Raw genomic sequence first — 17,056 nt, forward strand, 5'->3', positions numbered from 1 at the left:
AATAGATTTGAATATTCTATTTCTTGGAAGTTCCGAGTTATCTGAAATATTAAATGTCATACCAATTTTATTTTAACAATCTTTTTCCTATTAAATTGTAAAATATCAAACAATTTAGTTGCTTACTTATGTTACTACGGCTTTCGTAGAATAAAATATGACTATATTAGCATAACTGGAAAAAATGTCCTTTATATATAATATTCAATAGCATAAAATCAAAATATAAATAAATGACAGATATTACATTCAGATAATTTAAATACATGCAATTGAGACTAGTTTACTAGTTACATATATCATCATAAGACTAGATATTAAAGTTCCCCTTTTGCATATATGTATAAATATAATTTCATCTTAAGAGCAAAAGAAAGTCATACGCCTTAATATCCAATATAAATTGACATAAAGATGCTGAATTAATGATGTAAAGTGCGCATAATAAAAAAGGATCATACTAATAACTTTTGATCTATTAATCAGAATGCCAATCACTAACATGCAATTTTAATACAGTTTGAGGGGCTAAATAGAAATGTGCTAATTAATTTGTGCACACAGCACTTTTATTAAATGATAAGTCACATAAACGTGCTTTATTACATAAAATATACTCTTTTCGACGGATCTGGAGTTTTTTTAGTCCCAAAATATGAGATCAAACCACATAAATGTGGTTATAATAATGTAAACAAAGAAAACGGTTGAAAGTTATTTGACAAAAGAGAACTTATTGTCTTCGGCGAATTTTAGTTAACATAATTTTATCGGGCTTATTAAATTTAACTGCCACGGATTAGAAACTAATTAGTATAATTAGGTGATTTTAAGTCTCTGGGGACTACTCAGAATGCTAATAACTTGATGGGGAAATTTTTCTTCAAGATCTTATATTGAAAAATGAAGAATGTTTGTTACGTTAACTGTTTTGTAAAAAAAAGATATGGTTGTCCATAAAAAATATTTAAAGTCATTTTTTATAATTAATACTTTTAAGCTTTCATGTAATTTAGAAAGAAAATTAAAAATAAATTAACGAGTCTAGTTTTACTTTTTAACTTCTTTGCCTTAATAAGCTTTCTGCATTTATATCTCTGTCTTATTGCTAATAGTGGAATATTTTTATAAAAGTCTCTGTAAAAATTAAAATGAACGAAAATCGTAAAAACTCTCAACATTCATCTTTGGTTTGTAGGAAAAATCATTACTTATATATTTCACAAAAAGGCAGAAGACTCAGGACGGCTACTTTCAAGCTGTATTAAAAGTGATGGATGAATTTGATATACCTTTCCGGATTGAACCTTTGCTTCCCCCCTTAAATCCTATGGAATCTAGCAAAATATTACATCACCTGGACTTTATGAGTCCTGTCTTAAAATCCCAGGATTGTACAGCAGCTTTCTTCAGCGCGGGGATGGTGACAATCCACAATCGCTTTCCTCTTGAAGCATGGTTGCAGATATATACAGATGGCTCAAAGCTTGAGATGGATAACATTGCCGGTGCTGGTATTTATTGTGAGCATTTCTCCCACTATCTTTTGTTGGGAACAGCCAAGACCGCTTTTGATGGTGAAGTTGAGGCAATCAAAGTAGCTTTAACTCATTTAAATGCTCGTCCTTCTCTTTTCGATCAAGCTGTCATCTTCTCGGATTCCCAAGCAGCGATTCTGGTCATTGTCAACTGCACTCAAGTCCCTAGTTCTTTGTCCAATGTGAAATATAGATCCGTAATGACAGAGATGGGTAAAAAATATGAAACGATTACCTTTCAATGGATCCCATCCCACTGTGGTATCCCCGGCAACGAAAAAGCGGATGTACAGGCCAAAAAAGGTTGCTTTGTTAATAAACCCCCAAATAACTTGGTTAGTTATAAGTCCACATCATTAATGATTAATCATGCACTTAAGACAACACATATATTATTGCTGAAAGAACGGACAAAAGAAAAATCGTGGAGAAATGACATCCTTAATCTCCTCGATTGCCCAAGAAGCAGTGCTGTAGCTGCCTTTCGTCTTGCTACCAAGCACTATTGCTTATACGCTCATCTTTACCGTCCTAAAATAGTGAATAATCCTGCCTGCCCCCTCTGCCGCAGTGGTGCGATGATGAATGCTGAACATCTCCTCAACTGTTCAGTTCTCACTAAGAACTGCATCTACTCCTGATGCTGGGAGGCCAGAGACCTTTTGTTCAATTTAAATTCTTGATTTAATTTTTGTGTTTGATGTTTTACTCTTGTTTTTGTATTTTGTATATTTCATCTCTTTCCCGTATTTGTATTTCTTTCTTTTTTTATCTCTGTACTGCGTTAGGATAATGTCTGCATCGCCTATTGCATTGGAAATAAAAAAAATTAAAAGAATATTTCACAAGAATTCGCCTTCGATAATTTTTGTTCCACTTACCAAAACTTCTCTTATTTGAGAAATTTTCCATTTTGTATTGGGTTTCATAGCGCCATCTACAAATCACTAAAGTTCCCAGTTCTTATAATTGGAATCATTTTTTATTTTATTTCATAACCAGTTTAGAATAGCAAATTCATTTTTGGATAATGTTCAACGTCCTTTTAATTTTGTACCTAATCCAGACGAAAAATTGTGTTCCTTACAACTTAAACTTTTTTCGACTAATATTAGAGAAAATAATAGAAAGTAATAAATATGTACTAAAATCTATTTTTTGCATTAAATTATCTTTGGATAAAAGAATTTTATAATTGTGTGCAAAAATGTTTCAATTCACTCAAGAGGTTTGCGAGATATGGTGAAAGTGATTAAAACTTATTTTTATTATTTTAGTAACTATAACCATCATTGAAAATAACAATTTAAACAATAAGGGTATGCCTTAAGTTAAGCAATCTCTTATTCATATTTCAAATATATGTATTAATTTAGGGAATACATTAATTTTATGAAATTGCTGGAAATTTGAAACCTTTATTTCAGAGAAACGGTCTTCATTTTGAGACAGAAAAAACCCTTAAAACCTAAAACAAGAGAAATATAGACTTCAAATTCATGGCAAACATCAGAAAAAGCATGCTTTAACTGAAATTTCCTTAACGAAGTACATGATTTACTATACTCAATACATAAAAGGCATTCAAAATGTCTAGACTAGACCTTTAAATAGATTTGAATATTCTATTTCTTGGAAGTTCCGAGTTATCTGAAATATTAAATGTCATACCAATTTTATTTTAACAATCTTTTTCCTATTAAATTGTAAAATATCAAACAATTTAGTTGCTTACTTATGTTACTACGGCTTTCGTAGAATAAAATATGACTATATTAGCATAACTGGAAAAAATGTCCTTTATATATAATATTCAATAGCATAAAATCAAAATATAAATAAATGACAGATATTACATTCAGATAATTTAAATACATGCAATTGAGACTAGTTTACTAGTTACATATATCATCATAAGACTAGATATTAAAGTTCCCCTTTTGCATATATGTATAAATATAATTTCATCTTAAGAGCAAAAGAAAGTCATACGCCTTAATATCCAATATAAATTGACATAAAGATGCTGAATTAATGATGTAAAGTGCGCATAATAAAAAAGGATCATACTAATAACTTTTGATCTATTAATCAGAATGCCAATCACTAACATGCAATTTTAATACAGTTTGAGGGGCTAAATAGAAATGTGCTAATTAATTTGTGCACACAGCACTTTTATTAAATGATAAGTCACATAAACGTGCTTTATTACATAAAATATACTCTTTTCGACGGATCTGGAGTTTTTTTAGTCCCAAAATATGAGATCAAACCACATAAATGTGGTTATAATAATGTAAACAAAGAAAACGGTTGAAAGTTTGGACTTCTTTACAAGGTTTTTCAAAGCTCATCCTCCAAGGAAAATAAAAAAAGCCACAATTTAAGTGCCTTAAGCTTGAAGCAAAGCTATAATTTTAAATTGTATATGCCATCTTGTTGTAAAGAATTATCTAGGTCTTAGAACGGACAAATACCTGAAATATCTCAAGTGTTAATAAACTTTCTTAAAAATCGCCAATTTAGTGACATTTTTTCACCTAGGTAAAAATTATCAAAATCGCTGCCTTATTCTCATTGTTTACAAATTTTTATGAGCCCAGATAATGTCGCATTTGTGTAAATTTGAAATTTTAAAAATCTGTTGTTGTTGCTTATCCTCACTGACTGACGGAGTCAGACAAGATCCACGAGTTCGTTGACTGAACGGAAATCGAAGACTAGGAGAGGATTGCTAAAGAGATCCTCCTTAGAGAGTCCCATGCAATCCAAGAGGTTCTCTGGAGAAGCCTGATGAATTTGGCACTTGGTGCAGGTTACGAAGGTTTTCCTACCCTCGCTGAAAGTGAGACACTTGATGAGACCGCTAGCAGGCCTTGATAGAACAGTCCGGGTACGTCTGTCACACTGGAGGTCAAGGGACAAACCCGGTTTTGATCCCTTGTACCAATTGTGGGTTGGGGGTGTTTTCCACTCCTCCGAGATTTTTGATTTCCCGTGGATTAAAACACGGGTCACATGAGATTAAAAATCTAGACCACAAAAGCCTTTCAGTTTCTCAAAACTGACTTTTCTCCATGTTTCTCCACGTTTTTCGCCTTTTTCAGAATAAACTTAGAGGGTGTTGGCTAAAAATAGGCAGAACTTCACCTGAAGGTCAGGAGTGACTGTTGCAAACTCACATCAATCATAAAAAAAGCATATTATTTGCAAAAAAAAAACATCATTTCATGCTACTACAGAGCATTCAAAAAGCAGTGTTAATGTTGATTTCCTTTTTGCGTATTTCCTCATGCATCTAGCATTATTTAAGAGAATCTTAATATCTTAATCATATTTATAACTCACTTATTCAAAGACAACTGAACTTTAAAAAATTATAATTGTTTGCTTTTATTTAATGTAATACTACTTGAAATGTTTATTCCAAAATTGCTTGAATGATTAAATGATGAAGTACAAACTTCGAGCAAGATCAGCATAATAGATTCTAAGAAATCATGTTTCAAAAATGTAAATTTTTAAAATTTCATCTCTTAAGAAGTAGTTTTTAATTCTTGTCGTGTTTTGATTTCTCTGATTTTTATCTTGAACTCAATTTCAAGTCATAAAACAGCATACGCCTTAACTAAAAAATTTTGAGCAACAAACTTAGGAAAATCTTATAGCTTTATTATATTTAGTTATTGAAATTTTTCTATTCTATACTCTAATTTTCAGTAGTTATTGTCAAAAAATAAAATTGTATTATTTTTAATTATTTATGAAATGATTTTAATTCATTCCCATTGTTTTTCTATTTTAAATATAAAAGATATTTTTATAGATTAGATATTAGATATTTAAAAAATATATAAAGATATTAGATATTTAAAAATTATATAAAGATATTACATATTTAAAAGAATATAAAGATATTAGATATTTAATCGAAAATTGGGATACAATACATCAAAAATATGTATATTTACTTTCAATTATTTTAATAATTGAACGAAATAAAATAAAGCCATCAAAAATTCAGAAGTTCACTACTTTTCATTTTTGAATTGATTGAAATTCATAAGAGCGAAATACTAAAACTTATAAGTTAATTCTAATCCCTCTGCATTTAATAGAATTAAATGAACACCCCTGAATATTTTATTTATAAGATTCTTAGATCTTTAATAATATGTGTCAAATTAAATATATTAAATCCTTATTTGGAAAATCAACTCTCGTTAAGTAAGTTTAAAGTAAGTGATGAAAAAATAATATCGCTTTTAAAATTAGTTAATATTTATAATGCTTATACTATTCAAATAAAAATGAAACTGGAAATTACTTATAAAACCAATTACTTAAGCAATCAATATTTACTTTAAAAGATTATCATTTTTGCATTATTAATATCTGATTAATATTAATGTCTAATTTTAAAATTCTAATTCTCCGTTGTGATTCTTTCTGCTTTAAAAATTCAAGATTAATGTTCTGTAAATATTTATATATTGTTTAATATAATTACGACGATCGGTTTTTGCTTTTAACTAATTTGCATGTTTAAAAGGATTCTGCTTCATATGGAAAATAATCTTGACTTAAGCATTTGTCAAGAATAGGGGATATTTTCAATTATTTTGTAAAAATGTTTGCATCATTTTCGATAAAAATTCTTAACAAATTCCATCTAATCCTTATGAATATCGATTTACTGAGTATTTTAATGGATATTAGTATATATTGTTGTTTGAAACAGCTTGGATAACAATTTTAAAAAACAAGACTTTTTTATGCATTTAATATCTAAAGTCTTAAAAATTAATGTTACAAATGTTTCAAAGAATTGAAACATTTTGGGCGCAGTATTAAGAAAGATCCCTGTAAAATTAGGGAACACGATCGACACCATAAATTGCAAACAAAGTTCACAAAAAATATTTAAACCTTAAATTATGAATCGCCTGTAATTGAAGATTGTAACAAATATAGGATCAGTTTGTAAAATAATCAGTAAAATAACAATTGATACCTAAAAGTTCTCTTGGAAAAGAATGCAAATATAGGATCAGTTTGTAAAATAATCAGTAAAATAACAATTGATACGTAAAAGTTCTCTTGGAAAAGAATGCAAATATAGGATCAGTTTGTAAAATAATCAGTAAAATAACAATTGATACGTAAAAGTTCTCTTGGAAAAGAATGCAAATATAGGATCAGTTTGTAAAATAATCAGTAAAATAACAATTGATACGTAAAAGTTCTCTTGGAAAAGAATGGATACTGTCTGTAAAATAACAGAATAAATGCAAAAAGATCCCTCTAAATATGTGGTTACCAACTAGCAGCCCGCGGGCCACATCCGGCCCCCGAAGACTTTTTTTTGTGGCCCGGTGAACTAAAATATATTAGTGGTCGTTTTTTTGCGGACAATTTTCGTAAAAAATCTATATGGGCTTAAAATACTTTTCCTTCGTTTAAAGAAACCTAATTTCTTCGTTTCTGTAAAATTTAACATACCAACGGTGCAAAAAAATTTATTTCTCAGGTTTTGCACCCAAGAAAATATTTATTCAAATACAAAAATAATTGCGTGTGTTGCTCTTTTTTATTTCGTTTTCTTGTACTTTGTGAATATAATTTAGAATGTGCTTATCAGAAATTTTCTCGAAGATATTCTTCGATTTGACTTTTTGAAACCATTCATTTTGGAGGAAATTATTTACATTTGTAAATTTCAAGACGCATAAAAGAGGGAATGAATATCATGTTTTATATAAATTCCTTGAATTGAATAGCGCATGAGCGGAAAAGAACAAAAATATCAATTTCAGATGCTCTAGAATTTTTTTTGTCGAGAATTTTGTCTATAATTCTTAATAAATCGAAAAAATATTCATTTATCACGGAATTAAATTTAAAAGAAAAAAAATCTTGTCACTAAATTTCTGATTAAGAGAAGATTCAAAATGATTTGTAACAAACATTATTTGTAATGCTTGTTATTTTGCTTTTTGATATTAAAAAAACTTTGATAAAAATCTGACACTCTGACAGTAATATTTAATGTTCCCTCAAACATAAAAAAGTCATATATAAAATTTTGATAAAGTTGCGGTCCGCCATTTGACTGGTGTTTTTAATTGCGGCCCCCGGCCACATGTAAGTTGGAAGCCCCTGCTCTAAATAGAACGGACACAAGCCGTGAAATGAAATGAAATTCCAACAAAAAATTCATTACAATGAAATTCGAGACAAAAGACACGATTGTGATAATATGGTCAGCACTACGCACAAGCCGCTTTAATTTTCTCACAAGCTGTTACCCATAGACCTGAAACTTAGACCTGAACGTTATTTTATGGAACTTTACCTTTTAACCTGAAAAGCGGACCTTGAAAGTAAAACTATTCGGTATTTGAACGTTGAATTACGAATTTTTTGACAGTGTGGGAAAAATTTTAAAAAATGAATGTCGTCATGATTTTTATAAATGTATTCTACTTTTACGAATTTGAAAATTTGAATGTCAACAAATTTCTAAAATTGGAAACATTTAAGAAAAGCGTTTCCACAACAGCCCTTTGTGGGCCTGCAATATCAAAACGGAAGGAACTCACAATTTCGTGAGAAACGGTATGATTGTGTTAATGTGCTTAGTACTGCTTAAAGCCGCTTTAACTTGTCAGGCATGCTGATACCCTTCAAATGAAAGTTTAAGAATCCTTCATGACACAACTAAGAATTAAACACTAGTCCTTCATAATGGCAGCATAGTTCCATAAACATGATAAACATGGTGACATTGAGGTTCTAAAACTTTTAATGTATATTAAAATTAAATTTAAACTTTGAAATTGGAATATCTGAAGAAACTAAAATCTGATTTGAGTTTTAATATTGAAAAACCTAGAAGACTTTAAAATTAAATATCAACAAAACTGCTAAAAAAAAATATAAACTTTTTCATGAAAGAAAAAGCTTTTTAAAAAAATATCATCATGACTTCTTTATGTATTGATTAAGCATCTAAAAGACATAAGGAAATGATTATCAGCAAATCTTCTAAAAGTAGAAAAGTTTTTATAATTTTATTCATCAGATAAATGATTAAAAAAAGTTTAGATTAACAAGAAACTAACTACTAAAAACCTTTTCAGTGTATTAAACACTAAGTGTTTAAAGTAATGTTGAAAAATAGTGTAGTATATGGAAACAAATCTTAATATATGTTCTTGGAAACATATCCTAATATATATGTTAAGAAACATATCCTAATATGAATGCTAGGAAACATAACCTAATATGTATGCTTGGAAACATATCCTGATATTTTTGTTTGGAAACATATCCCATTATATATGCTCGGAAACATATCCTAATATACATCAGGATATGTTTCCAATAATTTTAGAAATTTTAGATTAACAAAAAAATTTTAGATTAACAAGAAACTACTAAAAACCTTTTTAGGGTATTAAACACTAAATGCTTAAAGTAATGTCGAAAAATAGTGTAGTGTATGGAAACAAATCTTAATATATATTCTTGGAAACATATTCTAATATAAATACTAAGAAACATATTCTAATATATATGCTAGTAAACATATCCTAATACGTATGCTTGGAAACATATTCTAATATTTTTGTTTGGAAACATATCATAATATATATACTTGGAAACATATCCTAAAATACTTTAAGAAAATGTGTTAGGATGTTTTTGTTAAAATCGCGTAATCCTAAGCGTGTGAATTTTAAAGTAAATAAATTTGAGGACATGTAACATAATGCTGGTAATTTATTATGCATGCATGATTTATTCTGAAATATTAGCACCTCCTATGATAGATATCTTAAAAATTACTAAGATTCACATTGTTTTTATGAGATTATAAATAATCAAATCTGTTTGTGAAAATTAGGGAACAGTTAAATTAGAGACGTTAAAGATAATTCAAAATTTGAAAATTCAAAACTGAGCTTATAAAAAATACTACGTTACTTCATTGAATATTCAATTATTTATAATTACATAAAAACCAAATGAAATGAACCGTTTTATAAATAAAATAAAACCGTAAATAAAAACTGTTTTGACTCAAAAAAACGGTTTTTTCCTGATATATACATTACATATATGTTACATATATTATATACATTACATATGTATTATACATTACATATGTACATATATTATATACATTACATATGTACATTACATATGTATTATATACATTACATATGTACAGTTAATTATTAAATAACTTGAAAAAATAAAACTAATAAAATAATATTATTTATAATTATTTATAACCGCACTGTTTTTAATTGGTTGAAACCGCAATGCTAAAGTTGCAATTAGCATGTAAAATGTTCGTTATAACTTTATAATTTATTCCGATCCGCTCAAAAATATTAATTGATGAAATAATTTTAAATGCACTAATTAATATGTGACAAGTCAGAACATAACTGGGGATGCTTCAGCAGTTGAATGAAATACCAAAGCGAACCTTGAATGCACTATCCACTCTCCAAAATAATCAACCATCCGCGAAATTTTAAATAACGAGAAATTCTAACGTGATTAAAATATTCAAATTCCCTAAACCGCTTCCATCAGAGACGTCAAAAGCACTAACATGCTCTTTGCCCCCCCCTTCCCAGAACTCACCCCCACCTCCAAATCAAGCGCACACACCCTTCCCACCACTTGACCAATACTTCCGTCCGCAACCTTAAATTCTCTTTGATGCAAATCTCGCCATTTCTGTCTCTATGTTAATGTATCTAATTTCCCATTGTAGTGCTATTCCGCTATTCCGTTTCCTTGTGGATCAAACTTGCAATAACCTAACTCTGTGGCTATTGCGGATGACACAACTCACTGGATAAAGATGTCTACACTCATCACGTGACGAGGTAGAGGATATTAACAATTCATTTTAAGGTAACTTTACATGGACCGGAGGTGGAGAATGCAATTCGATTTTAATTAAGGGAAGTTAAAACTTTGTGTTCATGTTTTAATTAAAATAATGAGTAATATTTTAAATGGTGGGAATTTTTTAAATCATAGAAAATAAAAGAATTGTTTAATGTATCAAGTTATAAGTTAATCATTTTTACAGAAATCCCTGAATATGAATTTTGATGAAGTTATTATTTTTTTCAATTTGATACGCTACTTACAGCGTATTTTTACAGCTAAAAATCAACAACAATAATTATATCTAGTTGTTTAGGACATTTAAGAAAACTATTAACAACAATGTAACTCCTGTTGTACTATAGCTCCAATGCTACCATAACTCCAGTACTCCTGTATTACAACTCCAGTTGTACTGTAACTCCAGTACTCCAGTGTAACAACAGTTATAAAAAAGGCTTAATAAACTGTTAAAAGTTCCGGATCAAATTACGGTAAAAAGTACTAGGTGCCGGTACTTTTACCGTGAAATCCAATTTTCCCGGAATATGCTACGGAACATAAATCTGATATCTGTTACGGATTACAAAAAATCTGTTACGGAGTAAAAAATCTGATCTCTGTTACGGATTACAAAAAACCTGTTATTGAACAAAAAATCTGAACCCCCACCTTCAAATCAAGTGATACTCCCTCCTCAACACTTGACCAATACTTTCGTTCACAACCTTAAATTCTCTTCGATGCAAATCTCGCCATTTCTGTATCTTTGTTAATGTATCCAATTTCCCATTGTATAACTATTCCGCTATTCCGTTTCCTTGTGGATCAAACTTGCAATAATCTAACTCAACTCACATGCAATGACATAACTCACTGTATAAAGATGTCTACACTCATCACGTGATGAGCTAGAGGATATTAACAATTCATTTTAAGGTAACTTTAGATGGACCGGAGGTGGAGAATGCAATCCGATTTCAACTGAGAATAAAAACTTTGCGTTCATATTTTAATTAAAATATTCACAAATAGTTTAATGCGGAGAACTTTTTAAATCATAGAGTATAAAAGTAGTATATGGGGGGGGCTAGAGGACACTTTTGCCCTTTCCATATACTACTATTGATTTCCTATTTTTAATATTAAAAAAATTTAAAATAGGCCAATATTTTACATTTTTATATGAAATATCAGCATATTTAAAAATTCTTATTTTTATATTAATAATTTTTATTTTATTAAAACCTTATTGAAAATATCGTTTTTTATTTTACATGTAATTCATAATCGTAATATTTATTTTTACCTTTAAAATCAAAAATATATTTTCCACTATTAATTTTTCTTATAGCTTTATCAGATAATTCACCATGACATTTCGAGAGATAAAAATCTTTCTCATCATTGTCTACTTCTAATCTAGCTATAATAGAGTCACCGTATTTTGTATTTATTTTTCTCAATGATATTAAATTATATTTACCTATCTCGAGTTCATTCAATTTGTATGTTTCAGGAAATCGTTTGAGGTCATTAAATTCTTCCATTTATTTAAGAACATTTTTTGTAATATAATTTCTGTAATACATACACTTGTATAACGAACATCCAGGTCCTAAAATTTTAGTACATTTAGGTACATCAATGTCAATAGATGGTATATTCAATTCATCTAATATCTCTTTTTCTAAAATACCTCCTTTATAAGCAAATGTACCACCATATAGTTGATATAGGTTATTTATATAATTTTTTACATCTTGATGATTTATCCATAAACTATTCTTATTTCTATTAAATCTTAATCCGTGTACTTCTGAAGTACATTTACGTACAATCTTCAATTCTTGATCATTCAATTCACAATTAGGTGTAAATACGCCAATATATTCACCGATTGGTAAATTTAAATGAACCCATCCTATCTCTCTTACAATCTTACGACTGGGAAAAATAAATCCCTGAATGTTTAGGATGACTGTAATCTTATCCATTTATTAAGAAACATTTTTTTAAAAGCCAAAAGGTACAGTATCATAATTATCTAAAAGTCTACGTTTATCGTATCCAAAGGTATAACGTTTATTTGTTTTAATACTTGAAATATTTCTATCTTTTTCGATTTTAAACTGATTGATTTCTACATCCAAATAATCTGTTTCACCTGTTATTATTTTAGCCCTATTATCAAAGTCTAATATGGTTTCACTCTGATAAGACATTTTAAATCCTTTTACTTTTCCATATACAGATTTATCATTTAATTTATACCCATAATCTTTAGAGGCTCCAGCTATCCAAGATGTAATATATTTATCATTTCCCAATTCATCAGTCCATTCTCCTAACATGCATCCCGTTTCAATTTTATTGGTTCCGTCGTCTATATATACTACACTATCTGTATCATAATAAAGTACTTTATCTCCTAATTTATCTAACATTTCATATAATCTAATTCTGGCAGAACTAGTTGTAAAAGCAGCTATATATATATTAGTATTGAAGTTATTTTTTTCAAATATATCTTTCATTTTATAACTCATTTCCACACAATCGTCATTCAAAAAATTCATATTCAAATCTTTAATAGTATCATTTAGAATAATTCTATAAAAATCTTCAATTTCCATCACATATTCAGTTTGTTTCATGTTATTTCTTTGACCAAACTTACCCCATAAAGAATTTAAACATATTTTAGCTATGAATCTCAAACCTGGATTTTCTTCAATTTTATCTAATTCTATATCTAATTTTTCTTTAACTATTTGTCTGTATTCTTCTTCATTTTTGAAATTGTTTTTCCATTTATCGCATGTTTCTAGTTTAATCTTTAAAAACGTTTTAACATATTCTTTAAACAATTCATTTGTTTTATTTTCAAAATGCCAAACCTCATATATATTCAATATTTTATATCCTTTTTTAACAGCTAATCTGATCTCATCGGTAGTCCACGTTCCTATTAGACATCTTTCGTTATCAGTGTGTTTACACTCAGAATTTCTTATCTCATAACACTGCTTACATTTTTTCTTTTCTAAAGTGGTTTTGAAATGATTACATTTTATTGTTTCAGAACAAGTTCTACATAATGAAAATATTAATTTTTCTGCTTTATAAGGTAATACTGGATGATATAATTTTCTAGGTGGAAGTACTTTACATTTTATTAATCCATACCAATTTTCATCGTATTTTTTAGGATTAAATATTTTGATTGGATGACCTTCTGGATAGTTATCAAAATAATTTACAGTAGGATATAAAGAACATACGTCAATATATCTACCTTTTTCATTACTTTTCATTTCATATTTTAATTTGGTAGGTTCACATCTTCCACCATAAAAAGCATCTCTAGGATTTAAAGGTTCTATAAAATCTCTCTTCCATTCTTTTTTCATGTAATTTTTCATATCCTTATTATTATCAAAATCACACTCCCAGATATTTACCAATTCATAACCCGCTTCAATTATATTTTTATTGATCTTCTTAGTTCGTTTATATAAATCTTCCATGAGCAATTGATTAACAGTGTTTACTTTTGTTCTAGTGAAACATTTGGTACATCCATGCCAGAAACATCCATTAAATTGAAATACTGTATTTTTATAAAATCCATCTACCTTATAACATTTTTCACCTAATTGTAATTTTTTCTCTCCTCCATTCAAAGCATGGCGTATATTAATATTTTCCTTTTTTGATATGTAATCTAACCAAGCTATTGATTTTTTACTGTACTGATCTTTTTGAATGACAATTTCATCAATAGCTATTGTGTTTTCTTTCAAGAATTTATCTCTGTAAATGGCCATACATAGACCAGCTAAAGTTACATATTTAAACGGATCTATATTCACAGTTACTAAGAATAATCTTCTTAATTCTAAACAACCTTTTCTTAAAATATCTACATCAGATCTACAGTATTTTATAAATTCCTTTTGGAAATCAAAAGTTTCATGTTTAATGGAATCATACCATTTATCAAATTTTTTCCTGTCTTCATCAACCATATGATTATATCCATAGTAATATTTATCTGGATATTTGCCAATATAATTTTGATTCTTTTGTTTGTTGAATAAATGAGGAAAATAACCCTTGGCCAGTTCATTTAAACCAAATGTTTTAGGAAATTTTTTAAGTGCACACATTGTAAAATTAATAGAATCAATAAATCTTATATAGTAACCATCAGCATTCATATATGTTAGTTTATTTCCTTGGTAAATTGTAAATACTTTAATATGCTTTTTGAAACAATATTTAGCTAAAAATTGAAAATCAAATCCTTTTCCATAATGAGCTATAACTGTATATCCTTCGTGTTCCTCGCAAAATAACCATTCACAAAAATCGTTTTCATTTTTAAATTCTGTTTCATTTCCATCAAAATCATGACATATAACTAGATTCACTTCATGAATTCCTGTATCTTGCTTGGTTTCAACATCAAAAAATAAGTATTTTCCTGTTTTACATTTCTTACACCAATCTAATTTAATACTTTTATTTTTTACACAATTATCTTCACATACACCTCCTTTACTGTTTTCATATTTCATGAAACACTCATGACCTTTCATAACCCATTTCCAACAATTATTACAACGATATTCACCACATATATGTTCTTCTGTTTTCCTTTCATTTCTATTAATATTTCTTTTACATTTTAGACATTTCCATAGTAATTTGCAAACAGTAAAACCTTCTGAATTTTTCTTGTTATGATTATCAAAACAATTTTCTCCTAAGAATTTCCGATTACATTTTTTACAAAATATTTCCTCTCCTTCACAATTAGATTCTTCAACAAAACACCTATCACATTTTAAAGGGCATTTATGTTGATTTGAACGTTTATAACCCACTTTACAATAATTACAATAATTATTCTTACCTAAAAATCCTGTCATTGATGTAATGACATCGAAATGATTTCTATTCTTATATATAAAAATACATGTTGATTTATAATCACCATTATATATAATTTCATTACCATTTTCTCTACAAACTATATTGATCTGAATGTCTAAACATTTTTCAAATATTTTAACTTCTTCTAAACTACACACTTCTAAAGGAATTTTACATACATCATGTAATTTTATAGCTAATGTTTTTTGTAAAACACGACCTTTTTTAATATAAATTATTTCATTACTTGATAATTTTTCAGTACATAATTTATCACTTAACAGTTCAGGATTTTGGATAGCTAAAGCTGTTACAATTGATCTAGCCAAACATATATTATCATCATTTTTTATTTGACAAATACTTTTCTTTTTTGCTGGATCTGTTTCAGAATACATTTTTAAAGCCTTGTGTCTACCACCATGAGGTAATTCGATGACATTAAAATCAAATATACACTCTGTTATATCGAGTTCTTTATATTCAATTTGGTTGGATAATTTATCAATGTATTCATTAAAAGCAGTTTTAGTTGACATCATTTTATCATGAAAAGGTACATTTAATTTAGGATTATGTATAATTACATCTACTTTTCCTGTAATATTTCCAATAGCCCTTTTAAATATATTTCTTAAAATATTATAATATTGTTCAGGTAAAATTTTAGATCCTGCCACTCTATATTGTTTTCTATAAACTTTATATTTTTCAATATATTGACCTCTGAATTCAATAATTTTATAATCTGGTTTAAAGAAATTTTTAAGATTTACCTCTACTTTTACCTTATCTTTTATTTTTTGAGGCCTATACAAAGCATTTAAATTAGTTTCAGTTATTATATTTTTTTCTTCTTTAGGTATAAATTTACCATCTTTATATTTTAAATTATAAGAATCAAAAACTTTTTTTAATTCATTTCTATACTTAGGATATTTATTAAATAGTTTAGTTTTGTTTTCCATATAATAAGAAACATCCAATCCTAAATAATCTGATAAAACAGATTTATAATTTCCTGTACTTTTGATATAAGAAACTACTGATTCAATAATATTTGATTTTAATCTCTTATCAGTCAGGACAGGAATTTTAAGTTTAGTTATCAATTCTCTTAGTTTTTTAATACTGAAAGTTGAGAGTACATTACTCAAGTGTTTGAACTCCTTTGTCATGTTACTCATTTATAAGGAAGAAAATTTATAAATACTTTTATAAAAAGGAGTTCATACGTTTTATATGAAAATTACTTCTAAAATGTCTTTGTTTATGCGAATAAGTATAATTTTTACCACAATCGCATTCATAATATATATATTTTCTTTTAAGATCACAATCTATACATCTTTTAAATAAATATTTTTTATATTTGTAAAATTCGTCAGCTGATTTCAAAGTCTTACAATCGCAACAAAATTTATCTTCCATTTATTAAATGGAGTTTTTATAAATACTTTTCTGTCTCTTTAAGAAACGAATTCCAAATTTCATCATAAATGTTTTGTTTTTTAGGACTACCTAACTTAATATTGTTAGAAATATTATAATATTCACATATCTTTTTCATAAAATATTTATAATTTAAACTCTTTTTAAAATACATATAATCTAAAAATTTTAAAAACATTTCATCTGCTTCAACTGTAAAAATCAAG

At 27.9% G+C, this 17,056-nt stretch overlaps 1 protein-coding gene across 1 annotated transcript; it reads left to right on the plus strand.

The window, feature by feature from the left end:
- Window positions 1-1,273: 1,273 nt before the first annotated feature.
- LOC147801039 (uncharacterized) lies at window positions 1,274-2,179 on the plus strand. Its single transcript, XM_087155731.1, has one exon. It carries the CDS (start codon window positions 1,274-1,276, stop codon window positions 2,177-2,179), a length of 906 nt encoding a protein of 301 aa, XP_087011857.1.
- The last annotated feature ends 14,877 nt before the right edge of the window (window positions 2,180-17,056 follow it).

The sequence above is a fragment of the Parasteatoda tepidariorum genome, chromosome 12, assembly GCF_982258835.1.
Source record: "Parasteatoda tepidariorum strain Cologne lab strain chromosome 12, Ptep-v5.0, whole genome shotgun sequence".
Lineage (NCBI taxonomy): Eukaryota > Metazoa > Arthropoda > Arachnida > Araneae > Theridiidae > Parasteatoda > Parasteatoda tepidariorum.